Raw genomic sequence first — 27,056 nt, forward strand, 5'->3', positions numbered from 1 at the left:
CCTGAAGTGAATCATGAACACCGACATAACTGAAAAGTCTACCCCAGTCACGTCCTATCAACTAGTACTATTAACACAGGTAGTAGGAGACAATGGGAGAGCCCTTTCAAAAGGAACCCACTTCTAAGGCCCAGTCCCCCCAAAAACACAACATGAGACACAAGAAAAAAGAGGAGCTTAACTGGGCTGTAAATATGTGGTATGCCACTGTCAGCTGCTATTATGAATCAAAATGTGAATGTATTTGAGGGCATATTTCCTCACTACATGCATTGGAGCTGTCACTGGTGCAGGGTTATCTCTCACATTCAGGAACTGATCCATTGTGTCTCTGCATACAAGGAAACGATAACTAGCTAACTGTGTGAAAATTGCATTGTGGTGATTGGCTTAGCACATCAGAAATACATGTAAATAGTTTTAGAAATTACAATTTTAAAAAAAGCCCAGCTGTTTAGAACAGCTGTTCTAAATCATACCCTGCTATGGCCTATTTGACTCTCAATGGACCAAAATGTGTAGCAGGACTGGAGTCTGAGCGCATCTAGTGGCTGCTTCGAGGACGGCAGGTCTGAGGAATGAGAGGAGAGGACATGGCCTGGGGGGAGTGAGCAGGAGGTGGAGACAAAGACAGGGAGCCAGGCAACACAACAAAGACACCAGAAAGGCCTTTTGACAAGTCAGTTGTATTCATAGAGCCCAATATCACAAAGTTGCCTCAGGGGCTTTAAACTGGCCCTGTGAGCAGTCCCTATATAGATTGTGTGAGTACCAGTGACCAGGACTTAAAAGAGTACACCACTGATTTAGCGTTACACAGCTTTAACACTGATACATATCACAGATATGGTCTTTTCTTTTTACGTCCCACTAATTCCTCTATCTAGTGACTTAGTGACTAGCACACTCAGGTTTATAAAGTGCATATACAATAATAATCATTATCAAAGGCACTAACTGATTCCAAAAGCCGATGAACAGGTTGCACCTCACGATACACACCCGCCCGCCCCCACACACACACACCACACACACACTCATCGCCAACGACGCTGTACTTTGACATTGAAAGAGGAAATCCCAGCCTGAGACTGAAGTCCATCGACTGCACACTTCAGCAAGTACACTTCCTCTAACAGTGCACTCGCTGCTTCATCGTCACCAGCGGCGGTCGTTTACACACCAGGAGCACGTTTTAAGCTGGTGCTTATTGGTTGAAGGAATACAATTTGAAAAAAACAAAAACAAATGATGACAAAGTCAGAACCTTAGAACCGGATTCACTTTCATCTGCTCAACCGAGAAAAATGGACACAAAGTCACAGCAAGCGCAGGTGGTGAGTGTGCTCCTTCCATCAGCCATTCGTGTGCTCCCTGTACAGATTTATTCATGTCAGTATCTGGAAAATGTCATAAATGAAGGTAATTAGGAATGAGAAAACAAACAGACATATATATATATATATATATATATATATTTCCTGTGAGTGTCACATGACAGGAGGAATGGAGAACTTTGATGTTAACAACTTCACTTTTACTTCCTGTGGTAAGAATTGCAACACAGAATAACACCACTTTGATATTGAGTCTAGGGGAAGGGTGTCTGTGTGTGTTAGAGAGAGAGTGTGTGTGTTTCTTGACTTGAGGGTAATGTCATGTGTAAAGATGTGAAATGTAGCCGTAAAGATCAGCTTTTCGACTTCCTGCACACCTGTCTCGGCTCCCAACGTCTTTCCTGATCCGTCCAGACTTCCAGTGAAATGTAGGATTGATTACAAATGATCTACTTTATATTGTATTTATTGTAGCGTTGAACAGGTTCGATCATCATAATTCTAAATGGTATGCTGGGGGCTACTCCATTCAGCGGAAACAAAAACACGGTGTTTGGTTACTTGCTCGTTCCATCTGGGTGTTTATGTTTCCACGCTGGTAGTTTAGCATCAGACTGCTGATCAACACTTAGGTACTTCTCCCAAAGTTGACATACTATCACAAAGCATGCCTCAAAAGCAATGCGTAACAACATTAGCAAAACACAGAGCAATGTATCGCAGTGAGATACAGCGCATTGCAAACGTAATAATCAGACACACACAGTACAGTGTACAAATGGACCCTATGAGACGTGAAGTCACAAAGACTCCGGGGAGGAAGCAGAGTTAATAAGGTGCAATGGAGAGATGTAAATTCATCCATAAGGAGAGAGAGAAGAGGAGATAGGTGCTCAGTGTATCCTAAAACATCCCCCAGTAGCCTATAAGCCTATAGCAGCATATCAAGGGGCTGGACCAAGGCAAACCTGATTCAGCCCTAACTATAAGCACTATTAAAGAGGAAAGTCTTAAGTCTATTCTTGAATGAGGTGACTGTGTCTGCCTCCCGGACTGAAAGTGGAAGCTGGTTCCATAAAAGAGGAGCTTGATAACTGAAGGCTCTGGCTCCCATCCTACTTTTTAGGACTCTAGGAACCACAAGTAGCCCCGCATTTAGTGAGCAGCTCTCTAGTGGGGCAATATGGTACTACAGCTCCTTAAGATATGATGGTGCATCACCAATCAAGGCTTTGTAGGTGAGGAGAACCATTTTAAATGTGATTCTTGATTTGACAGGGAGCCAGTGCAGAGCAGCTAATACAGGAGTCATGTGATCTCTTTTCTTAGTTTTTGTGAGTACACGAGCTGCAGCATTCTGGATCAACTGGAGGGATTTAAGAGACTTATTAGAGCAGCCTGATAATAAGGAGTTGCAGTAATCTAGTCTGGAAGTAACAAACGCAAGGTTTGAGGAGTGACTAGAGGTGATAAGTAGGACAGTGCCGGTAATATTTCACTTATTTCAGTTAAAAGCAGGATCCTGAAGTCTGAGGTTCACGTAATGAAATAAGAATGGGTTTAGTTAATATCGTAGGAATAGAAGAGTACAACAAACCTCTTCGAAATAAGTAAACTAGACTACTGTCTATTTATATATTTCTATTTATATATAGCTATTATTAACTCTTGTCATCACTGCCAACGGGTCGAATGCATCATGTTCCCCAGAAACTCCTTCAGTTCAGACTCCAGTAGGGCCTCCGGCAGCAACCAGCCCCCCGTGGACAGACCCAGACCCTCCAGGAGCAGAGCTTCTCCTCTCTAGTCCTGACTTCACGCTGCTGGAGGCCCAGGCTGCATTAGTAGGCCCGCTGAGGGAGGCCCGGCAGAACCGGAACCAGGACTGAGTGGGATAGACTCCCAGACCCTGCTGCAGTAAAGTGAGAGGTTTTTGAAAGGGACTCTGGTGCTCTGAAACTCCACCGCTTTTGTCCACAGGGGCCGCCAAAATCAACACACATTTAAAGTTCATTGTAGTAGCTTTAAGTAAGTAAAAGTACTCCTTCTGAAGAACAATGAACTTTGTGAGTGTTATTGATATTAATTACACCTCTGGCAAGTTATCCGCTTTGACAGAATGCAGAATGAAAAAGATCGGAAAGTTCACGTAAATTAGGAACATTCACATTAAGGTATAGTGCGGGTGATAATATAGCGGAGAAGACAATAACCTGCTTTATTGAATGAGAAGCGATAAGCCGCAGAAACACGCTGCAGTTTTGTCATAAAAGAGTGTGTTCGGGATGGAGTAGTTACAGGCGTGGTCACTGCGACTGAGGCCATCTGTTCCGTCTGAAGTGAATGATAAACCAGGGGAAGGGCAAGTGTGCACAGGTCTGAAAGCACTCCAACGGCCATTACCCAGAGGCCGCAAATAACATTTGCATTTTGATGGTCTGATATGCTTTTTCAGGGCTTCATGTTCAGTGAGTGTGCCCCAAAAATTACTTGTTTCCAGCTCTACACATATTGACTTTGTAAAAGTTCATTTTACAATGTAAAAGTCAATAAGCAAATAAGTATATATATATATATATATATATATATATATATACACTTATTTGCTTTCTTTCTGAGAGTAAATTGAAGATGATGATCAATATTGATCTGAAGGCTGTGGGTTAAGTACAGATCTGGAATCAGGCAATGCTTGGCCTAGTTTAACATAAACACTGCAGGGAAGGGGAATAGCTAGCCTGGCTCCGTCCAAAGTTCAGTTAACACTTCTAAAGCTTCTGTATCATGCTTATCTAAGCTGTTTAAGTGGAGCTGCGTGCTGGTACTATTTCTTGTCAAAGAACAGCAATACCTTCAGGGTCAAAAACGCTGCACAGCTGTGCTGGGTGGAAAGGTAAACTGTTGTTAGTCAAGATATAGTTCCAACATGGAACTCTCCCTTTTCTCTTAGCACTGTCCACTGATCAGTGTCAGTCGGTGGCATCTCTTCTGTCTTTGCTCGTTTATTTTCCCTTACGCTGCTCATGCTCACTATATGGATACTATATTACTATGGTTTAATCAAAACTAACACGAAACATAAAATCCTTCCTGTACCACAGGATCTTTCCACAGCATTAGATCAATGACTGACTGAAAAACAAATGTTGAAGCTAGCAGAAAGTGATGGCAAGAACAGAAAACAGACAACGTTTTACAACTCGAACAAACTAATATTACAAATATTTTGCTTTACGACGCGCTCCACTAACCCTGCATCGATGCATTCCACTTGTACACTGGTGGTTTATAATGCCGGGGAGTTTTCCCATAGGGCACCATCATGTCCTGTCATTTTGGTTGGCTATAAATAGCGGCCATGTCTTCCCATGCAGAATGTAAAGTTCATGCAGTATGAGCTTCCAGTTTAATCATACCAGTGGCTGAGAGGCAGCAAAGGATTGCTGTCTGTAGTGGTATCAGTGACCACGCTGACTAAGACACGTTAACACCAGAACGCGTGAGCCGGACCACCAGCTGTGACCATGAAATGCTCTTTAAACATAAGTGGGAATGTACAGTATTCCATTTAAAACACTGTATATAAGTTTAAAGCTGCACTTATTATTGTTGCTACTTGCCTATAGGAGGACCACAGACTGTATATATGAAGTGGACAAAGTCATCGTGACGTCACCCGTCTTGAGTTCGGTGATTTCTCCGTCGCCATTTTGGATTACCGCCATCGCCATGTCTCTGGTAGCGGCAGTAATCTGTCAATCATAGTAAGCCCGCCCTAAAGTATACTCTGCTTTATGGTCTATTTGACTCTAAATGGACCATAATCTATGATACTGATAAATCATGCTGTATTGAAGAAGACTTGAAACTAGAGATTGAGACCATAATAATAATAATAATAATGCATTTAACTTATATAGCGCTTTTCGTGATACTCAAAGACACTTTACATAACAGAATTATAACATCCTAAAAGCTAAAAAAATAAGAATAACTAAAGTTACAGGTAAAACAAATAGGGACTTTGTCAGTTTCTCGGACCCTAATAAATAAAAATAATAAGAACATGGAGCAAACAATCACACATTAAAAGCAGTTCTGAACAGGTGGGTTTTGATTTGCGATTTGAATATGGAAAGATCAGTGCAGTCTCGGATGAGTTTGGGGAGAGAGTTCCAGAGGGAGGGGGCAGATATAGAGAAGGCTCTGTCACCCCACGTCCGGTGCTTGGTCCTATGTGGGATGGACAGGAGATCGGCATCAGAGGAGCGGAGCCGACGGGATGGAGTGTGGTGGTGGAGCAGGTCGGTGAGGTAGGAGGGGGCCTGATGGAGTGTGGTGGTGGAGCAGGTCGGTGAGGTAGGAGGGGGCCTGATGGAGTGTGGTGGTGGAGCAGGTCGGTGAGGTAGGAGGGGGCCTGATGGAGTGTGGTGGTGGAGCAGGTCGGTGAGGTAGGAGGGGGCCTGATTATGGAGGGCTTTGTGAGTGAGGAGAGGGATTTTATATTGTATTGGATCCGTTGTGGGACGGGGAGCCAGTGAAGGCTCTGGAGAACAGGGGTGATGTGATCACGGGAGCGGGAGTGGGTGAGCAGGCGAGCAGCAGAGTTCTGGATGTATTGGAGTTTGTTTAGGATTTTGGAAGATGTGCCATAAAGAATACTATTGCAATACTCAATTCTGGAGGTGATGAAGGCTTGGATTAAAGTTTCAGCAGCAGATGAGGAAAGTGATGGGCGAAGACGGGCAATGTTTCTTAGGTGGAAGAAGGAGGTTCTGGTGATTTGTTTGATGTGATGTTCAAATGAGAGGTTGCTGTCAAACATGACTCCGAGGTTGCGGATGTGAGGGGAGGGAGACAGAGTGGAGTTGTCGATGGTGAGGCAGAAGTTGTGACTGGTTTTGGTGAGAGATTTGGGGCCGATGATGATCATATCAGATTTATCACAGTTGAGTTTGAGAAAATTCGTTTGCATCCATGATTTAATGTCAGTGAGGCAGTTGGTCAGAGTGGAGTGAGTCGTAGTGTTAATGGCCTTTGTGGAGATGTAGAGCTGGACATCATCAGCGTAGCAGTGGAAGAGGAGACCGTGATGACGTATAATGTTACCAAGAGGGAGCAGGTAGAGGATGAATAGAAGAGGACCAAGCATCGAACCCTGGGGGACGCCCTGAGACAGAGGAGCAGTGGAGGAGGTGCAGTCGTTAATGCTGATGAATTATAAACTCATGTTTACAATGTGGGAAGTGAGAAGTTCTTTACAGTCAGACTTCCTTTTTGCAACCAGAGGAATCGACCCCTGATGGTCAGTAGAGAGAATGCACGTTTTGAGACTCGGCAGAACAAGCCAATGATCCGGCGGCAAAGGTTTTGGCAATCAGGCACCTAGAAATCGACAACACTAGATCAATCATCAAATGACCAGATTAGTGAAGACACATTGGATCAAAAGTGAAAATTGTGACCCGAAAAGGTCAAGAGGGTCACCAAAATCATTAGGAACCAGTAGTTGGGATACAACATGCTTATTTCTTTTACCAGCAAGGTGGAAAATTAGACTAATCTTTCTTACTAGACCACTAACCGATTACATACATTGCCTCGTAGCTTTTTATTTCATTTCTATGTATCTTTATTCCACTTTCTCTTAGACATCGGAGCAGCAACCGTCTCAGAACACCAGAAGGAGTCTCAGCTTCTCATCCTTCCGTGTTAAAAGTAAGACAGCGGATCATGCAATGCACACTCACAGACAACTCACTCAGCTTTTTACTCGCTGATGACCCGTCATTGTGTCGACATGAACCTCTGCAGAAAAGAGCAAAAGTCCTGAAGAGGGTGCATTTACACGGCGGAGAGGGCTGCGGTCGTTCTCATCAGTGCGGGAGACATCGAGAAAGGGTTAGCAGTGCCCTTTTCTAATTCCCCCACAGTTAATCCGTCTCACAACAATCACAGACTGGTCAAATCCTTGTGGGTTCTTTTTCATTTCTAATCCTAGAGTCAGTCCCAGGTGAAGAGGGTGCCTCGCAGGCGAACTGTACCCGGGACCAGGTGAAGCAGACAGGTACGTAGGAAGGCACGACACAGGCATAGAGTGGACATGGCAAAGGGTGCAATGCTAAATGGAGCCTTGGCTACTCGGCATCAGCTGTTTCATTCAGGCTGTACAACCACTGGCTCCTTCACCAGCTGCTCGCGTTAATGCAGAGGGGATTTTGGATGTCATCCTAGAGCTCACCATCCCACCGTCCTTCTTAAGTGCTAAGAGTTTTGGCGATGCTAATTAAAAAGATGTCCATGCACTTGTTAGGTAGGACTCGTTCTCCAGCACAATCCTTGTTGTGGCTTCAAGTTCCCTCAAGGAGCAAATGCCCCTTTTTCTTCTGTATGTGTGTGTTTCCTAAAAATTAAATGTACATACTACTCATTTGCACCAACCAAGACATTTTTTTAAAAAAGAAGCATTTTCAAATGAAAGTTTATGCAAAGCATTCAGTAACAACTACTTTATTTGTTTCCGTTTGCGGAAGCTAAAAGCAAAATGTTACAAGCAACTCAAAGGGTTTGATTAAAGTTGGGGAAAGATGGTCAGGGTTTTCAGAGAGGACAATTTTGTAAAGGCAATAGAATACAAATTGGCAATGCGCATGCGGCATTATCAAGATGGGATGAGATATTGATCCATTTGAAAGGGGTTGGAGAGAATAATAAATACAAAAAATAAAAAAAGGTTTTGAGAATAAAGGTATGGCTTCGTGAACTCGCATCTTTGCAGATGAGATTAATCACAGAAATCCAATACAGGCTTCACACCAAGTAGTACTGCAAACTATGAATTATTAAAGGGGTATTCATAATTTGACATGTCATGGTATTTTTACTAGTCATATATAAATACTACTAAGCCTGAGAAGCTTGGTTCATGAAGTCTGTTGTATAGTATACAGCCTGTGTATTATACAGGGTATACTGGGTTATATTATGGGAAGTATAGGATTCAGAGTTGGAGCTGCTGCATCAATTATGACCATTCATTTTCAGATCTGCCTTCACAAGTCCCCCAAAAGTGCATCACTGAAGTACCCTGGAGTCCAGACCATATCGCTTCCTACCAGTATGGAGAACATCATAAAGTTAGTTAGAAAATATGCAAGCTATTAGCCCTTTGAAAACTGATGTGATCGGGGAATTCATGGCTACTTGACAGATGTCAACTTAATTTTATTGCTGTGGGTACTTCTCTATTTACAGTATAAAGAACAGCATTTTTCAGAAGTGTATTTACAGTCTTGTCAAAGAGGAAGAAAAGTCATGACCTTTCACAGGATCCTATGAAGTTACTGCTTCACGGTTACAGTTAAAGAACTACTCCTCGCACACCTTTTTCTTTCTGTTTTGCGGTCGAGCTCCTATGTTTTAACTTGACGTGTGACTTGAATCAGTTTACTGGTCGCGAACCAAATTCTCCATACAGACAGAGGAAGAAAACAACTGCTCTGGTAGCGAACAACCGTCGGGTAATACGTTACGGAGCGTTTTTGCGGACCTGACTTGAACGCAACACAACACAGCACACTAAGGCTTGGGCACGCTCCAAGCGGCAGAAGCAGTTTGAGCCCGTGAAGCACGCGGAGAGGGGCGGTGTGCGCGAGCAGAGGGTGCGATGTGTGTGCGGGAATGGAGACGGTAAAGTGCCGCTGCTGTGTTACGGAGTTTCGCCGAAAAAACAGCCGAGAGGACTGCGGGGTTCCCGCGGGGTGAAGCAGATATGAGTGGAACGGTGGTAAAGAGAAGGAAAGGGGCTGGACTGAACCTAAGGAGCAGATGGAGTGAGTACATGTATCCACTATGAAGTCTGCGCGTGACGTAGTCTACGGAGATAGAAACAGATTAATAAAAAACACGGAAGAACATAACCAAAAAATGGCTTGCGTTACTGTGGCACGGTGTTCCGTGTACCGACTGAGGTATCACGTAGCAGACAGAGCCAACCTGTTGGAGCGTGATGTTGACGTCTCGCGCAACTTGTATATCCGTGTGTTAAGTTGTCAACTACGTTGGGAGTTAAATACGGCGGACAAATAGTGAAATAAACTGGAAAAAGCTTGCTGAAATAATTTATGAACACGCCGAATTGAGAGTTCAGCACCTCAGACGTCAACACGTAAAATCCGCGTATTTCTCATCGCAGTTTAGTGTGATTTGGCAGCAGACTGGTGTTGGAAGTCAAAGAGACGTTTTGTCCCCGAGCCTCAGTGAAGCAGGCTTCAGTCGTTCACCGTGTCCATCCAGTCCGACTTCTGGCCATGACAAGTGCACTAGCGCCCACATCCCCGTGTCTCCCCTACAGCCTTACACCCTGACCCCTCACGGACTTCACTGACGTCACCTGTTAAGTGGTTTATATACATACACATACATATACATATATATATATATATATATATATATATATATATATATATATATATATATATATATATATATATGCATGTGTATGCATATGTGTGTGCGTGTATATATGTATATATACATATGTGTGTGTGTGTGTGTGTGTATGTATATATATATATATATATATATATATATATATATATATATATATATATATATATATATATATATATATATATATACACACACACACATATAATATATATACATACATATCTATATACACACACACATATCTATATATGTGTATATAGATATGTATGTGTGTGTATATATATATATATATATATATATATATATATATATATATGTGTGTGTGTGTGTGTGTATGTATGTATGTATATATACACACACACACATATAATATATATATATATATACACACACACACACACATATAATATATATATATACATATATACATACATATCTATATACACACACACATATCAATATATGTGTATATAGATATGTATATATATATATATATATATATATATATATATATATATATATATATATATATGTAAAACCACCCAGGTGTTGTCCTCTTTGTGTATCTTCTCTTTCTTTTTTTATATCTCCGGCTTACACACTTCCTCTGGTTGGTAACCTGCATGTTTAATGTCATATCGCTATGAATTGGGGGTAATTCCCTAAGGCAAAGGTCTGCAGAAATGCAGATGTATGGAAAGGGTCCATAAAGGGCTCACAATGCCTGCGAGAGAGCCCTCAAACACTCAATGATTTGAAAGTGCGACAGAACTAAATCCTCACCTAGTTTCCGAGAGCGACGAGATTGGGATCGGGCCCATGATGCTAACTCGATGCGTTGAATCTTGACATGTTATTCCGCTCTTAGTCATTTAATGGATTCAATCTGATGATGTGGGTCACTTTGGAGCCCAGGCAGCTGACATGGCAGTCACACATGTCTCTTTTGTTGCAGTCCCTTTGTAACGCTGGTGTAATCCATCGGCTACCCGGCCGCCGCTCACATTTGAAGTCGAACACCTTTCCACGCAGCAGAGGCCGTGTGAGGCGCTCCGTGGCTGGCTACAGATTAAGCCAGGAATGCAGCTATTGACACTGAAAAATGATCCCACTGGGCATGAAACATACTTTTTGAGAGCTATATAACTGTCTGAATGTGGGACTTTGTTTGTTTTAGGTCAGGAGAGATTATATTTGAAATCTACAGGTTGCAGGTTTTCTGAATGACAAATGTAATTTGAACAGGATTTGGGCAGTGCTCTGTTGTTCATTAGTGACTGCGCCATTCCTTTTCTTATAGAATTGGTTGTAACATGTCCAGGAGCCTGAGGGCGGCAGGCTGTTGAACCACGTTTACACCCTCGTCATAGCTGAACGGCAGCAGCACATCTAGGCAGTAGCATGTCGAAGCTTCAGACATTGTCCATGTCAAGAGTCCTCTAGTGTAGATTTTGCTCCATATTTTTTTATGTTTCTTGGTTGCTGAGTGAGTGCAAACCGGTTCAACTGCACGCCGTTGGATGGGGAAACACCGGCGTGGCTATTGACACAGTGAAAACAGACTGAGGTTGAGTAAGGCGGACTTCAGGCCTCTGTAAAGGTTGTTCTTGTTGATGTTGTTGTGAGGACCCAGATTGAAAGTGAAACCTGGACAATGTCTTTTTAAGTTATCTCCTCCAGTTGTAGCTCTTCTCGGACGCGTTCAGCTTTTTAAACGAACGCAGACGAGTACGTCTCATTCTGCGGTGAACACAAGATCGTGTTTGACGGCACACCGGGCATTGCAGTGAGACGACCGCACACCGACAAGAATGCAGTTTGTGGTCGAGTGGAACCGGTTTCGCCATCAAGTGATTCACTTGGGATTAGAGCTTCTTCTTCCGTGTGGCGGCCTCCTCTTTACAAAGGAAGTTCGACACATTAGGCATCTAATCACTTCGGTCTCCAAAGACTGTGTGGGCCCTTTTTAATTAAAAACCGGTTGGACGGCATTGTATTGTGTTGAGATGATCATAAACAGGCTTTTGTTTCTTGGTAAACGTTTCAATCGTTTCTGCAAATTGTAGCGGCATAAGAAAATATTGACACACTGGAGTGTTACAAATATATTATTATCCCGGTATATATTGAACGGTAACCAATACACGGCCCTAAATTGTGCCTTTATTCCAATTAGAGAGAGCTGGATGTTTTTCTGTGCTGCCGGGGGGGGGAATAGGTAGATGGTCTTGTTACCTTTGGACCGAGTTTACAGTCTTCATGTAAACCCTGTTTACGCTACCAGTTACTGGTCGGTAGCCTTGTAACCCCACAGACATGAGAGTGGTATCCCAAATATTTTCCAAACTGTCAAACTATTCCATGAAGGCGTCATGGTGGACAAGGGACTTCCCATCTCCCATTCTGGCTCGGGGAAATGTCTCCCTCCTCTCTCTTGCCCATACACTTTCAACCAAAGTAAAAAATACCCAATCATTTAAAAAAAGTACAAGGGGGAAATGTGCTTGCATGAGGCCGTCCCAGCTACTCTGAATAATCCACACAATACAATACATATTTGATACTGTAGTATATTTTTGTCATGAACTTGTGTCATTTTAGTTTTTTCACTTTTACTTCACTATATGAAAGTGAAATTGACAATTGGTACAATTTCGATCGGACGTTCCTTTGTTATAACATTACATTAATAATAAAATACAGGCTTACTTTGTAGATGGTTTCCTGTTGCTATATAATAATAGATACCGTATCAACTTTTATTTTGGATAATTTTCAGCAAGGTATTTTTCTCTTTCTCTCCCTTCTTCCTTTCAGATGAGACGAGTTGTGAAGTTTGAACTTTGTTGGTAATTAATTAATTTTATTTCCTTGTTTGCAGTGGGAAGTCAACGTTTGGTGATGGACTCTCTGAGTCATTGTTAAACCAAATAATATTTTCTACAAACAGTTGATCTGAATATGAAATAATGAATCAAAAACACTGACGTTTGACACGTATTGTAAATTATGAAGAGCATTTTCCAAATCTGACAGAATTGTCCTGTAGAATGCCGTTTTCTTTTCTTTTTTTTTATCCCCACAGGACCTGAATGCAGCACAAGCATGAAAATTCTTTCCTTGGAGTCTGATGTAAACAAATGATTTAGCACTGTTTGAGCTGCAGTATACCCACAGGACTAATACTGTGGGTATACTGCAACCCTCATCAACATCATGTTGTTGATGAGGGTTGCTCTCGTACTTTGTGATCCCGATGGAAAAGACTGCACTTGTTGTTTACACATTTAGTTTCATCTACAGTACTTATGAATATCGTGTGCTCCACAACAACCAGAGCTCTGGTATGTGTGATATTAGCTCGGTCCGCAGGGATCTTCCCTTGTTTGGGCAGTCGTCACCAGGCGCTGTTCACCACAACATACTCTAGTTTGTGTTTTTAGTCGAGTGGGCTCGGTTGCTTGGTTGAAACGGATCAGTATCGGGTATTTTGTGTACCCGAGGGGTGTTTCACAAGTATGCCGACCCTACAAATCAGGCTTGTGTTCAAGGAACTCTGTTTAGTTACCATGGAAACGTGACCTGAAAGCAAATGAGATGAATTTCCCGAAAAATCTCAATTTAAATGTGAACCAAATAAAATAAATGTGACACCCAGACATACTTCCATTAAGATGCTTTTTAAACAACTGTCACCTGTAACAAAACAAATGGCAAAATACGTTCCTGTGAAACACCCATAAATTACCCGGTCAGGGTCAAATTTCATGCTTGAAAGTTGTTCAGTGTCATGCTGCATCTTTTCGCTCTCGCACTGGATTCACCGTGACCATCTGTGATTGAAAAGGAACTCCTACTTCAAAGTTTCATAAAGAACACAAGGTCGCTCCAACCAGACAGGTCTTAGCGGCCTCGTGTTCTTTATGAAACAAACGAATACGGGTTCAGTTTGTTGGGCTTTTCGAAGTCTTCCTGAAACGCTCCTCCAGATGTTTTTCACTCCACTTTGGCCAAAAGTAGAAATGTACAAAATTAAGTATTCATAAGTGACGTCACAGTATTTAGCAAACTGACAGTTCCTCTTCTATGTGTTGTCCAGGTGAGCCGCCCAAAGATAACCTCATCTCTGAGGTGGCGGAGAAACACAGTAAGTGGAGACACTTTTCTTTTGACTGTAAAGTTAAGGCTTTCTTAAACCACTTTACCCTGGATCTTCAAATACAAGGTTCCTAATTGGACTTGGTCGCTTTAAGTCGAATCATTTCTAAAGAACTATAATTGGATCTTTATTGTCATTGTGCTGAGAACAACAACTACAAATGAAAGCAGAATATATACCATGACAAGTATGATATGATAGTCAAGTGTGTATTGCAAAAAGTCAGGCGACATGGCCAAAACCTCCTATCCTGGATGCCATATCTCGATAACAATAACAATAACAATATATATATATATATATATATATATATATATATACATAGCATGTTTTCTGATAATTTAATAATTAAATAGTACCTATGAAATAAGCACATGTTAAAGCCTATTTTTGTTTACTCCTATGTGACTCGACAAATGAGGAGCATGTTCTCATTTTATTAAGGATGTTAGTGCAGAATAAGTTAAATTCTAAAGAAAAAAATGAGTCCATATCGAACAAGCCTATGGTGTCATGGAAACTATGAAGAAACCATATATACAATAGACATCTTTTGTGTATGTCATCGTATTGCCCTGCTTTGCCCGCAGGCTTTAAGAGAGCAGCTGTTTATATTTATTTGTTGACATATTTACAGGCTGGGCAATATATCAATATTGTATAGATATTTTGAAATGAGACTAGATATTGTAATATGTCATAAGTATAGTCATTTCCTGCTTTTAAAAGCTGCATTACAGTAATGTGATGTCATTCTCTGAACTCACCAGACTTTTCTAGCTGCCCTATTATTTGCCTTTAATACTTGGTCACTATAAATAACTTGTGAAAGCACCAATAGTCATCAATAAGTTAACTGATATCGTGGTATTTGGTGAAAGACATTGTGACAATGGTATTCCCTGTCTGGCCCCGCCCCCGTACCGGTGTCACTTGGAGCCAGAAGGTCGTGGGAAGGTTTTCAGCGTTCAGCAGCTTCTGCCTTTCTCTTCTGCAGCAGCCGTCCCATCAGGTGAAGACGAAGATGGACCACAAGGGGCCCTCAAGAGGTTCAGCGCCATGTGGTCCTCCTTCCGCAAGGGCAAAAAAGATAGTGAGTATTACATTACAGTGACACGTCAAGTACTTCCACTTTGTTGTTCACTGTTACCTTGGTGACCTGAGTGTCGGAGCAGAGAGGGGAGGAGTTGGTGCTGGGCGTTGGGTCTTGTTGTGGTTTGGAGACCTTGTGATATTTACCCGCGGGGTGTGGAGTAGCAGTTCTGAATAGATACTGAGCAGACATGACAAACAGGGTTGCGCAATTGTGATCAGAGTCCAGCTGCAGACACCAGGGGTTTTCCATTGGGCTCATTTCCCCCAGAGACTGTCTGTGGTTTAGCTTTGATACCGAGGGAAATGAAAACCAAACAAATTAAGAGCTTGTTATTCCCCGCCAAGCAAACTACCGAAAAGGAACAGATTCTTCAGGTGGAACTTACCATCGCTGCACACCCCAAATATGTCGAAAGGCTAATTCGGACTACTGATCATAAAACTACACAGAGGTATTTGTGCATTTGCAAGTGGTAGGGGATGCTCCAGCAGGCCTTAAAAACACACAGACAGAAGGCTGCTGGCCTGAGGAAGAAGAAGAAGAAGAAAAAAAAAAAGCCCCTTGCTGGGGCTTTCATTTTGGACAAAGAGGGAGGAATGCAGCAGAGAACACGTGAACAGGCTGGCAGCCAGTGGAGAAGACAGAATGAAGCTGGGCTGGAGGAATAGGCTGGATACTGGTCTCCTGAGCAGAGCCCTGGATCGGGAGGGTGATCCGGGCCAACAGGCAAACATTTGTTCACGGAGTCAAGGGTCATTTATTGTCATTATGCAACACAGGGATGCACAACGCAATTCACTTGTAGCCCATTTGTAACATGACAAACACATGACCAACAAAACAAAACAGCAGTGCATTCCTGTAGAGCATGTTCTTCTTTACATTAAAAATTAAACATGAGGGAAAGAAACTCATGAACTCTGACTATGTTTGAGCACTCCCTGGGGCAGTTTAGTTTAGTCTGGCTGGTTGGTCACTTGCACTTTAACCCCACACTTTCAGATGTTGATCAATGTCTTCTGTCATATTTCATGAGGGGAAAATGTGTACAAAAAATGGAGAGAGGTGGGAAGCAGTTATACATTTCTAAAATGTTCTCTGTTTAAAATCCTGAGGAGGAGGAGCAAAAATAACGAAATGTGTTCATCCACCGTTTTAAAGCCGCTCCTATGACCACTAAATATGTCTGATCACCATCAGATCAGGGGCCTGTAAGCCTTTCCACCTGGACCACAGTGGTGACCCTGGATGCTTAAGCACAATGTATTTCCACATTTCTGTGTAGAAGTCAAAGACCCTGAGCCGACGGAGCCACCGGGCCCCGCGGCGGCAGACAGCGCATCCAGGCAGCACCGCTACGCCAGCGGCCAGTACTTCTTTGAGTACCTGGTGGTGGTCAGCCTCAAGAAGACCAAAGACGGCAGCAGCTACGAACCTCAGATCACCTACCAGTTTCCCAAGGTCAGTTTGATGGTGGAACGTACAGTAGGTCAGGCTAACAAAGCAAACCTGGAGGGAGACGGGTTACAGTTACACGGTGCGCTCTGTTCTCTACATCATCCCCGGACATGCACACAGGGATTTAAGTTGTGTGGGTGTTCGAGGTGGTTTAAACTCCAACAAACAAATCAAGATCGTTTTTTCAAAGACGTAGAGATGCCTGCCTTCTCGCCATATAATGGAACTAGATGACACTCGTCTTGTGTTGCTCAAAGCGGCAAAAAAATACATTTGAAAAAAGAAATCATGACCGGTTCCTCAAGATAATCCGCAGACCTTGTTGTGGGCAGTTTAGAAGGAACTATTTTCTCTCTACAGAACAAAGCGAGTGTCATCTAGTCCCATTACATGAAAAGGATAAAAGGGAGACATCGCTCCCGCCGATATCTCCAACATTAACCAACCCTCACCAAAACAATCTAGTCTGATAAATAGCACTACAGGTAAGAGGAAAAATATGTATTTGAGATTTTTAGAGTGAGCTATCCCTTTTTGTTTCTACTGATTCAAGATGTGGTCATTCTGACCCGTGGGCAAGGGTTGGTCGGTCACAATGGTTTTCCCACAGAGGTCGGCTTGGATTTGTGCATCATAATTAATGTGACATAGATTTAAGACCAAAGGGAGCTCTAAATTTGAGTAACCACATTTCTGTTTGCTATGGTATTATATCACTTTAATGGCACAGTGTGGAGTGGCTTGTATCCAAATGTAGCAAATGGCAGGGAAGAAGAAGACAAGCTGATGTAAACATTACAGGACAACGGAATACAAACGTGAACGTGTTTGATTGTTTGCTTTCAGAGAGATGGGATGGCGAGGTTTCAGAAGGAGGAGGAGGAGAAGACGCTGAAGGCGATCACTCTCTTTTGTTTCCCGGAGGGCATCAACTGGGCTCCTTTAACAGAATACCACAGGTACAGCTGCTCCTCTGTCTGCTGCTGCGTCACCTTGGGTGACCTTTATTCCTGTGTCCATGGTTCAGTTCAGTGAACACCGTTTGTCATCTCCTTTCCCCTTGAAACATTTTCCAGTGAGACGTTCTCCTTTGTTCTGACTGAGATTGATGGCAGCAGAAGAAACGGATACTGCCGGAGGCTACTGGTCAGTGTGTCGCCTAAACTTGTCTTCACGGTGCCACCGTCTGGATCTCATTTAACAATCCTCTCATTTCTTCCACCAATCTGCAGCCTGGAGGGAAAGGAGCTCGACCACCGGAGGCTTACTGCATCATCAGCTCGGTGGCTTGTTTCGGCCTCTTCTCCAAGGTGTGTCCACCGGACCTCTTCTAAATCCTTCAGCTTGTTTCTCACTGGGACTAAACTCAGCTGTACTTCTCTCCAAACATGAATTAAAAAAAATAGCAACCATTACATTTAGGAATGTAATTGAACAGGAACAGTGTTCAAACATTCATTTCTGACAGCAAAATGTGGAAAGAAACAACACAACGCTGGCATTTTCATCTAGCACACAATGCAAGTTCTTGCTGGAGCAAACCAAGCTGAAGGATTTCAATACTTCCTGGTTTTGTGCTGATGTCTTAGACGTGTACTTGGTGTGAAAATAAAGTAATGGATGTACTAAAAATCAGAAACAGCAGGTCAGAATAATTATTCTTCTGATTATTCTTGCAGCAATGAGACTTTATCTGTAAAGCTTGAGAGTTAAAGATATTTGGATTACGTTAGTATTCATCGCATCATGACTGTGTGTGCAGATATTTGACGAGGTGGAGAAGCGGCGGCAGATCTCCATGGCCATGATCTACCCATTCATGCAGAAGCTGAGGGAGGCTCCATTCCCAGCTCCGGGAAACACTGTGGAGATTAAGAGCTTCATTCCTGAGTCGGGCACCGAGGTCAGACCAACACCCCTCCTTAAGCTCCGAGATAATCAAAGGACTGTTGGCTTTTTGAAAAGTTTAACTTTTAAAGACTCAGGGTAGCAAAGTTTGAAACTATTTATGGTGCAACAGAATTATTAGATGAGCTGATCATTAGTTCTATGATATTATTCGCTGAAATATCCAAACCAGGCAACATCTCTAAGAAGAAGAAACACCAGCAGTCCAATTATCAGACAGGAAACGAATATCCAGGTTAGAACGGGGGGTACAAATCTTCTCGTACACCCCCTATTCTACCTGCAAAAAAATGTGTCCCTATTACCTGAAGCAACTTACAGCTGTGCTCCCGTGGAGTTTGTGAACCTGTCTTGCGTTACCCGTCTTTTACCTCGGAGCAGAAACGGAAACACTTCCCCCATCAGGCCGCATACCATGGTTCAGCAGTCATCACAAGTTGTTACTGATGCTGGCCGTTGTTTGTGCTGCAGCGCTCAGGGTTAAGCGAGGACAAAGACATGGTTCTCTATATTCACGGTGGCCATTAAAGGGGCTGTTCCGACAACGTACACTAATGTAAAGTAAAGCCCTCAAACGTACCTGCATCTCCTCCCGTCCTTTAGAGCTAGGCGTTAGTGCCTTGGCAGTCAGACGGGCACAAGAGTTTAAAGTCAGCGGCGTGTTGGTTCCATATTTGTGACAGTGGTGGTGACTCTCCACCAGATCATCAGTCTGACCCGGCCGCTGGATTCCTGGCTGGAGCACGTGAACTTCAACACGCTGTTCGGCTGCCTGACCGACAACGAGGTGTTACTGGTGTTTGCCGCCGCCGTCTTGGAGAGACGAATCGTCTTCATCGCTGATGAACTGGGGTATGACACGCCGTGGAGACCTAATCGACCTCCTTCATGTACTGCTCGTGTACCAAACGTCCCGCACAAAGTGAAATGCAGCCCATGATGTTTTTAACCGGACGGTGTGACTTCCCCGGGACGTCCGGTGATGTTGCTGCATCTCACTTGTAGAGCAAAGCTTTACAGGGATAGTTCTGTTGTAGTGTGGTTGTATGAGGTTCTTCCCCATAGTCAATGTTTTACTACAGTCAATGGAGTTTGGAGAAACAGACAGGAGAACCAGCTCGAAAAGAAACTAAGTAATGCACTGCTGTGTACGGATTTTAGACACCTAGAAATATCAGTTTAGGGATACGCTCTATTGCGAATATTTTCACGACTTGACCAAGCCGTCATATCCATCTACGCTCTCTTCAAAGCAGAATACCAGTTCCCCTCCTCCTGCCCTACCATTTGTCAGTGTGCGGGCTTAAAAAACATGGATATTTGAGACACTACTGTCCCACAATGCAATGCACAAAGGAAACGGAGGAGCTGCTCACAGCTGGAAAACAAACTTTGCATTGTGGCTTGTAAACCCAAAATAACTATTCAATCTTTGGCAAGAGCTTTTACTGTCTTCTTTGTGACGTTTAACGGACCCTTTGCTAAGTTCTCAAACGCAGACTGGGGCCAATCATTCCGTAACATCAGACAACCCTCCGGCTCAGCTCCGTAGACGCAATTGTTTCAGATCTTTCCATTTTCAGGCCGGTTTAGTGGATTTGGAGGTCTTCATGGTTAAACGTTGTGTAACAGTGATACTTGTTACCAGGAGAGGTGGGACGGACTAGCGTTAGCTCTTCTGTGCAACGCTATCAACTTAATGTATACTGAATGTACACAAGCCCACATATGGACCATCTACAAAGTGTGGAACAGTAGCTGGTAAGGTGCTAGTTTGCCTCCTCCTGCCGTGGAGCAAGGCACCGAACCCCCAACCGTAATAGGCCCCCTCACTCTAATCTCTGCATTAACGCCTGTGTGTGGGTCCTGTTTGTGTCTTTCTTTGTTTTATTGATGTAAATGGACATTAGATATAAGTTATTACAGTACAGTTATTCAACCCTTTCAATGTTTTATTAGATTTCCGTCATTTGACCGTTTGCCATTATTCAAATACTGGCTTTTCTCAGAAATGGTACGACGTGTGTACTAGGTTGGAAAATGATTAGTTTTGGAAGCCGGTTGGCTGATTGTCATTGCAATTACACTGCAGCACAAATAATAGAGTAACTGAAGTGACTTGAGTTTATGATTTGACTGACCCATCAAACCTGGACAGTTGGTGTAGACTCAGTTCTGATATCTGCTCCCTCGTCTCCCTGCAGCACATTATCGCAGGTCATCCATGCCGTAGCAGCCCTCCTCTACCCCTTCCTCTGGCAGCACACCATGATCTCCATTGTTCCGGAGATCCTGATCGACGTAGTGATGGCGCCCACCCCCTACCTGCTGGGAGTCCAGAAACGCCTGCTGGACCTGGTCACCGACCAGAGTGACGTGAGTCGTGATGGAGAACACAACGACAGGGTTTGTGACAACAGCGTGACTGGTGAAAGCCTTATTCTGCTTCTTCTTTCTGGGACAGCTTCTGGTGGTCGACTTGTCGGAGGATAAAAAGGACACCTTCATTGCTTCAGTAGGTTGCGCATCAACAACAATGTAAATAAGCTTTCTTTTTTTTGTGAATTGTAATTTTGAAATTCAATTAAAACATTTGTGTGACATTGTTTTCCAGGTTGGTGATGAGAGCTCAATTCTGCCCCCGAAGCTCCAGGCGGAAATACTCGAGGCACTAAGTAACAGACAAAAAACATCAAGTGAGTGAACGGCAACCCAAATCCAACACAGGTGTATCGGAGCGGAGCAGAAATGTAGTTTTCTGTCCTTTTTTCAGCGGTGGAGGAGATGAATCGGGTCGTGTCGGAAGCCTTCCTACATTTCTTTGTGAAAACCGTCGGCCATTACGGCTCCTACGTGAAATACAGCCGCGGCGGAGGCCAGGGGGTGTTTGAAAAGAGGAGCTTCTACAAGGCGATTGATTCCAAGACCACTCGACACTTTGTCAAGAAGTTCATCCAGACGCAGACGTTTGACCTGTTCATCCAGGAGGTGGAGCAGCAGCAGCCTGGACCGCAGCAAGGTGAGGACTGGGAGCAAATCAAGTCAAAGATGGGATTTGGGATCAACTTCTCAGCCTCATTGCAGCTCGCTTTTCAAAACATCAACCAGTCATGACATTTAGGTCATTACGAGACTCACCGCTTCTCCAAATGCTCATTAACAAGGATGAAAGCTTGGCTGACTAGAGAAGTCGGAGGAGGACAAGCTGCGTCCCCAATCCACACTAATTCTAATCAGGTTTTAGGAACCTAGTGTATTCACTCTGAAAAAGTAACAAAATGGAGTTCACTGCAAACATACATTTGTAATTGTGCTGGTGGTGGACACTACTGTCCCACAATGCAGTGCAATAAGGAAACGGAGGAGCTGCTCACAGATGGAAAGCAAATAGTTGACGGTGGCTTGTGAACCAAAACATCTGATAGTATTTCAGAGAGTTTGGTGAGTGACCGTGTGGGCTCCATGGCAGCCCTGACTGCTAGGCGGAGTAACGGGGATGGGCGGGGGAATTGGCAGTGACGTTCTAAAATTGCACCGTGTATCATTTCCTGTTGGTATGAAACAGTTGCGTATGTTTTTTCATGTACGCTAACAGCAAGAACAGTACACTACACATATCAGTGAACAGTACACATTGTATACAGATAGCATGCAGTCGGTCTGTTTGCAGAGCATCCACCAAAAAAGACCACGTGCACGAAGCTTTTGTGTCACTGATCTTGATGTTCAACCATTAACAACCTGAAGATTTGTCACATTAATAAACCGGAATCCTTTAACATGGTGATTAAAGAATTGTGTGCAAGATGTGTAATGAGCAGGACGTTGTACCGTGTAAACATCCACCATCCATACCGACACCGTTTCTAAACGACCTCGGACATTCTGTCCCGTCTGCCACGTGATAGCATTTTAATCTTGGACGTTTTTTATCCATAATGCATCTTGGGAGACGTAGTCATAGTTACGTGGCCACTTACTTATCATTTGTATCTGTAGCATAATTGGACATTAAAAACACCCTCGTCATTGAATTAACTATCTACAGCCTGTAGTCTAGTTATCACATAAAGAACCATATGCTATTTTACTGTCATGTTACGGGGTTTCTGTTCCCCAGTTCACTGATTCAAGCCCTGGTCCTTTTTTGTCCTGCAGGAATATTTCACAACAAGATCCTTGAATACCAAGAGAAGAAGAAAAAGGAGAAGGCAAAGAAACACTAGCCCTGAGAGCGGGACCCTGGGTGTACATAAAGGGAGTTCATAGGAAACCATGTGAATGTTGCACTGTGTGTTTGTTGTGGTCTTTCAGTTTTGGATTTAAGTATCAATGTACCAATGTGTGAATTACTGTATGGCTATGTCGCTGCTACTCTGTGAAACACTGGCAGAAAGAGAGACTTTAGTTTGATGTGCTGGTTCTCAGCCTGTGGCCTGATGAGCAGGAAAATCATTTCACATAAAGATTAGTTTTTTAAGCATACACCTGCAGTCTGTTTTTTGTTTTGCTGGAAGTCATTTTGCCTCCTCTGCCTCTATGGATATTGTCGATTATATAATCCGAATTGGCTTTAACGGCCAAGTAGGTGTGTAACACATACAAGGGATATGACTCCGGCTCTCAATAAACATACACAGGCATGCGGCTACAACAAAGGGACAACTAGATAGGTGCACTAAGTCGAGGACAGATCTCCTCCAGATGTGTCTGCAGGGAGCACTGCTGTATTGTGTGACGGGCCTGAGCACTGCGTTCCAAATTGCATACTTTTCTTTTTGTACTTTTATTAGTAGTCTGCATACTGCAGCTGCACATTAAAGTGTAAACCGTTGCATGCAGTATGCACTCAATAGGGACACACTACTTTGTCAGAATACTGCTGGAAAATGTTTTTTTGGCATACTGTTTTTGACACATGAATTGCCTTACTGTGCTGTGATTGGCTAGTGGCAAGTACTACAGTTCTGTGATTGGTGGATTATCTGGCGGTGACGACGTGCTTTTCTATAATGAATCTTTTAATTTAACTCGAGCAGCTGCCTAGTCAACCTGCTAATTTACTTTTCATGCTTTATTGGTTGCAGAAACTCGGTGCACACGGGGAAGTTTGACACAGACAGACATTGTGTTCAGTTACGGCAACAAACGACCTGTTGAAGTCTAAGAAAAGAGCCTGGTTTGAATTTTAATGAACCTTTTCTGGCAGAACTCCCTGAAGGGAAACTTCAGATAAACCCGATCTCAATCTCCACCCTCACGGACTTTAATGGCTCCCGTTAAATCTGTAAGGGTTGAGTTCTGTCCCACTGTCAACTAATCGAGTGTTTGAGGGCTCTGTGGTAGAATTGTTGAACCCTTTCTGTAAGTCAGCATTATACGCAGACTTTGCCCACAATTCATAGAAATGTGACGTCAAACACGGGGTAACCAGTGGAATCTTGGGGTACATCCCAAGTCTCCTTAAACGTGTCCTCGCTCCTCACCGGAAGTTGCTCTGCGCCGCCATATTGACGGCCGTCCCAAAGCTCTTATTCTGCTGTGGGGAGCGAGAAGCGAGGAGGAGCCACTTCCAGGAAGTTGTTTTAACGCTCGACACGCCCCCTCGTTCAGGGTCTCTCAAAGAGAGAATCCTGTGGGCCGGGTCAGCCTCAGGGAATCGTGCCACATGCCCGTAGTGCCGCAGCTGGCGCTCCCGTATAATGCAGGTAACACACCTCATCCGAGTCTCCCGGAGTAATCATTAGGTACAAAATCCGACCAGCGATACCCGTGGATCCTTCGGAGAGACATGGTACCAAAGGAGTTCAGTCTCCGCCTCAGGTCACTGGTTAGCGTCCAAGTCTCACACCCATAGAGTAAGACAGGCAGAACCCCTCGTTGTTCATCAGTTATTTGATTGGACGCCGCAACTGATCGCTGGAGTTTCCTACCAGAGTGAAGACGGATCACTGATTAGACAAGTTATATATTAGATTTGTTTTCAGATTCACCATATTGTGTAGGTCTGAATAACAAAAGGACCACAAACAACTTCATTTATAAAAATATTTCTCTTTTCTTGATCTTTTATTTCTTTTAATAACTTTTATTATGGATACACTTAAAATCAGAGAGCTGGAGAGAGGAAACACTTTTTAAATTTATCATCATTTCATCATTCAGTCACGTGTGGCTGATTGTTTAACCTGAAACATTGAGCCTAAAAAATGTATTCCAGTGTTGGAAGAGAAACAAACCATCATCATATTGTGAGTTGTTTTATAATGTCACAATCTGAATTTCAAAACATATAGATGCAAATAATTAATGGGTACAACAATTGCACCGTGTATCATTTCCTGTTGGTATGAAACAGTTGCGTATGTTTTTTCATGTACGCTAACAGCAAGAACAGTATACTACACATATCAGTGAACAGTACACATTGTATACAGATAGCATGCAGTCGGTCTGTTTGCAGAGCATCCACCAAAAAAGACCACGTGCACGAAGCTTTTGTGTCACTGATCTTGATGTTCAACCATTAACAACCTGAAAGAGTTTACCAAACACTGTGTATACATACTCAATGCAGTTTGATTAACAGGTAACAGACTACAGAGAAAACATCTCCACTCAGACAGTGATGATAACTGTCTTTATTACTACTAATAGCCGAATATTGGTAAATGTTTGTGACTAGAAGGGCAGAAAACCACGATATCTACTCCAATGAAAACGGTCTCATATGTGTATCATTATTATTATAAAGTTATTATAATATGTGTATCATGTATTATCCAAAGTATCATGGACACACTCAAAGCAGATTTAACATTATCTAAGACCTCTAATATTGCAAACCTTTGACAAATAAAAAGCAAACCTAGCTTCCTGGCTAGATAAGAGGGAACTCTTATAAGAACCGTACCTCCACCTCGTCATGTTGCCAGTCAAAGGCACTGAAGCGTGTTCCTATCGGAGGTCTTTTGCTTGACTGGTCTTTCAGTTTCCAGGCTTTCTTTGACCTTGGCGCTGCATTTACTGGAGTCTGGATTTATCCTGACAACGAACCTAATACAAATGAAAATGGAAGTTAATATTTAGAATCAACAAGCACATCAGTCCTTTCAGGGCATATTAACAAGTTTATACAACGATCAAACTCTTTTTAGATAATAATTGCGCAAAATACAGCAAAATCAATTAGATGCTGATTGAAATCTTGGATTATCAGAGGTCCTATTCTTGTACTGTCCAAAAGCAGACAAATGTCAATATACTCACAAAGCATTGTTGAGATCTTGAAGAAACAGCACGTAGACATGTATCAAAGATCATGAATAAACATGAACAGATTAGCCACTTGCCCTGAGTTGATCAAGAGTAATGAGTCGCTGTGTCCACACTTGACTGAAGAGGGCACCCAACATGGTTCAGTCTCACACAGAGTACGCGTTTTCCAATTAATAACAGCATTGTTGGAAAGCGAATACAACAAACGGTAGAGATACGTTGACTAGAAACGTATTTGTAAAACGTCAAACACAAATGTAATCAGGGCAGAAATACGTGTCAGTCAAACTGCGAATTACGTTTGAGTTCTAGGGGAACGTAATCTGGGATACAAGGTTGCAACGCGGGATCAGCGGCTTTGCGCACAACAAGAATTACAGCACCATTCGGACCAAAGTCGCCACTGTCCCCTATTGGCAAAAGTTATTAAAAGTTACACCAAGCGTTTGAAATGATCAAAAAATAAGGGTGGTAAGGTAATAACACAAACTAATACATTAATACAACAATAATTCTGCAATCAAAGCATGATATCTGTGGAAAGGCCTCCTGCAACATGGATTGTCTATCCCCCATTATCAGTAACGTCACGCATTTTCTTTTGTAACCTCATTTAGCCCACGAGGGCCTTTTTGCACATGCTCTAGTTGCTCTGATAGAGTAAGGGACCAGAATAGAGAAAAGGGTTTTGCATGGAAAGAGATCAGATAAGCAGTAACACCAGGCGTACTCCAGTAAATCAGGAAAACCAGTTTAAAAAAGCAGATGTAAATATATCTGACCTGTACATCCAAACTTTCTCTCTACATCTTGAGACTTGAGTTAGTCTGTAAGCATTACACTTAACCTCATTTGTCCCAAATTTGGACATTTGTTGTTTCATATTTGCAACACAATTGAAAAAGCTCAATTAGTTAGATTAGTGACCTGTCATCATCTTATTCACAGAATAATAATCGTGTAGTTTTAACTGCCCGAAGTGTTGACCAGCTGTGGCTAAAAATGAAAAGCTACCTCAATGTTTAGTACACCGATCCTTGTTGATGAAGTTTAACTGTGATGGAACATTGGACAATTAGCAATAATTGTTGAATACAATACATAGAGCATCATATTTAGGTTTCAAATCTTTATTTTCAAATTCACATTATAACCAAACTCATCAGAATAGCTGGCATGTGTAGTCTGTGGGGGGAAACCGGAGCACCCGGATAAACCCACGCAGACATTGAAGAGCAGAGGTGTTAACCCCTGAATGCTGCAAACCTCAAAACATCGGAACATGCGCAATGATTTGTGTTCATATGTAGTCACGAACAAAATTATTTGACATTGCATCACATTAAATTAAATTGCATTACATTACATT

General features: G+C 42.8%; 1 protein-coding gene across 3 annotated transcripts; it reads left to right on the forward strand.

The window, feature by feature from the left end:
* Nucleotides 1–1,085: 1,085 nt before the first annotated feature.
* Nucleotides 1,086–22,894, forward strand: LOC117733373 (DENN domain-containing protein 2D-like). Of its 3 annotated transcripts, none has more exons than XM_034536970.1 (17): nucleotides 1,086–1,337; nucleotides 6,989–7,055; nucleotides 7,152–7,238; nucleotides 7,339–7,404; nucleotides 13,888–13,935; nucleotides 14,945–15,040; nucleotides 16,329–16,504; nucleotides 17,348–17,460; nucleotides 17,578–17,647; nucleotides 17,734–17,811; nucleotides 18,264–18,404; nucleotides 19,113–19,261; nucleotides 20,614–20,785; nucleotides 20,874–20,924; nucleotides 21,024–21,105; nucleotides 21,183–21,428; nucleotides 22,568–22,894. In XM_034536970.1, exons 1-17 carry the CDS (start codon nucleotides 1,308–1,310, stop codon nucleotides 22,633–22,635), a joined length of 1,740 nt encoding a protein of 579 aa, XP_034392861.1. In that variant the 5' UTR covers nucleotides 1,086–1,307; the 3' UTR covers nucleotides 22,636–22,894. The 3 variants fall into 3 exon arrangements, with proteins under 3 accessions (XP_034392861.1, XP_034392862.1, XP_034392864.1); XM_034536971.1 differs by having other exon boundaries at nucleotides 1,086–1,334; XM_034536973.1 differs by lacking the exons at nucleotides 1,086–1,337; nucleotides 6,989–7,055; nucleotides 7,152–7,238; nucleotides 7,339–7,404 and adding an exon at nucleotides 8,690–9,169.
* Nucleotides 22,895–27,056: the final 4,162 nt, after the last annotated feature.

Source organism: Cyclopterus lumpus, chromosome 7 (genome assembly GCF_009769545.1).
Source record: "Cyclopterus lumpus isolate fCycLum1 chromosome 7, fCycLum1.pri, whole genome shotgun sequence".
In the NCBI taxonomy this organism is placed as follows: Eukaryota; Metazoa; Chordata; class Actinopteri; order Perciformes; family Cyclopteridae; genus Cyclopterus; species Cyclopterus lumpus.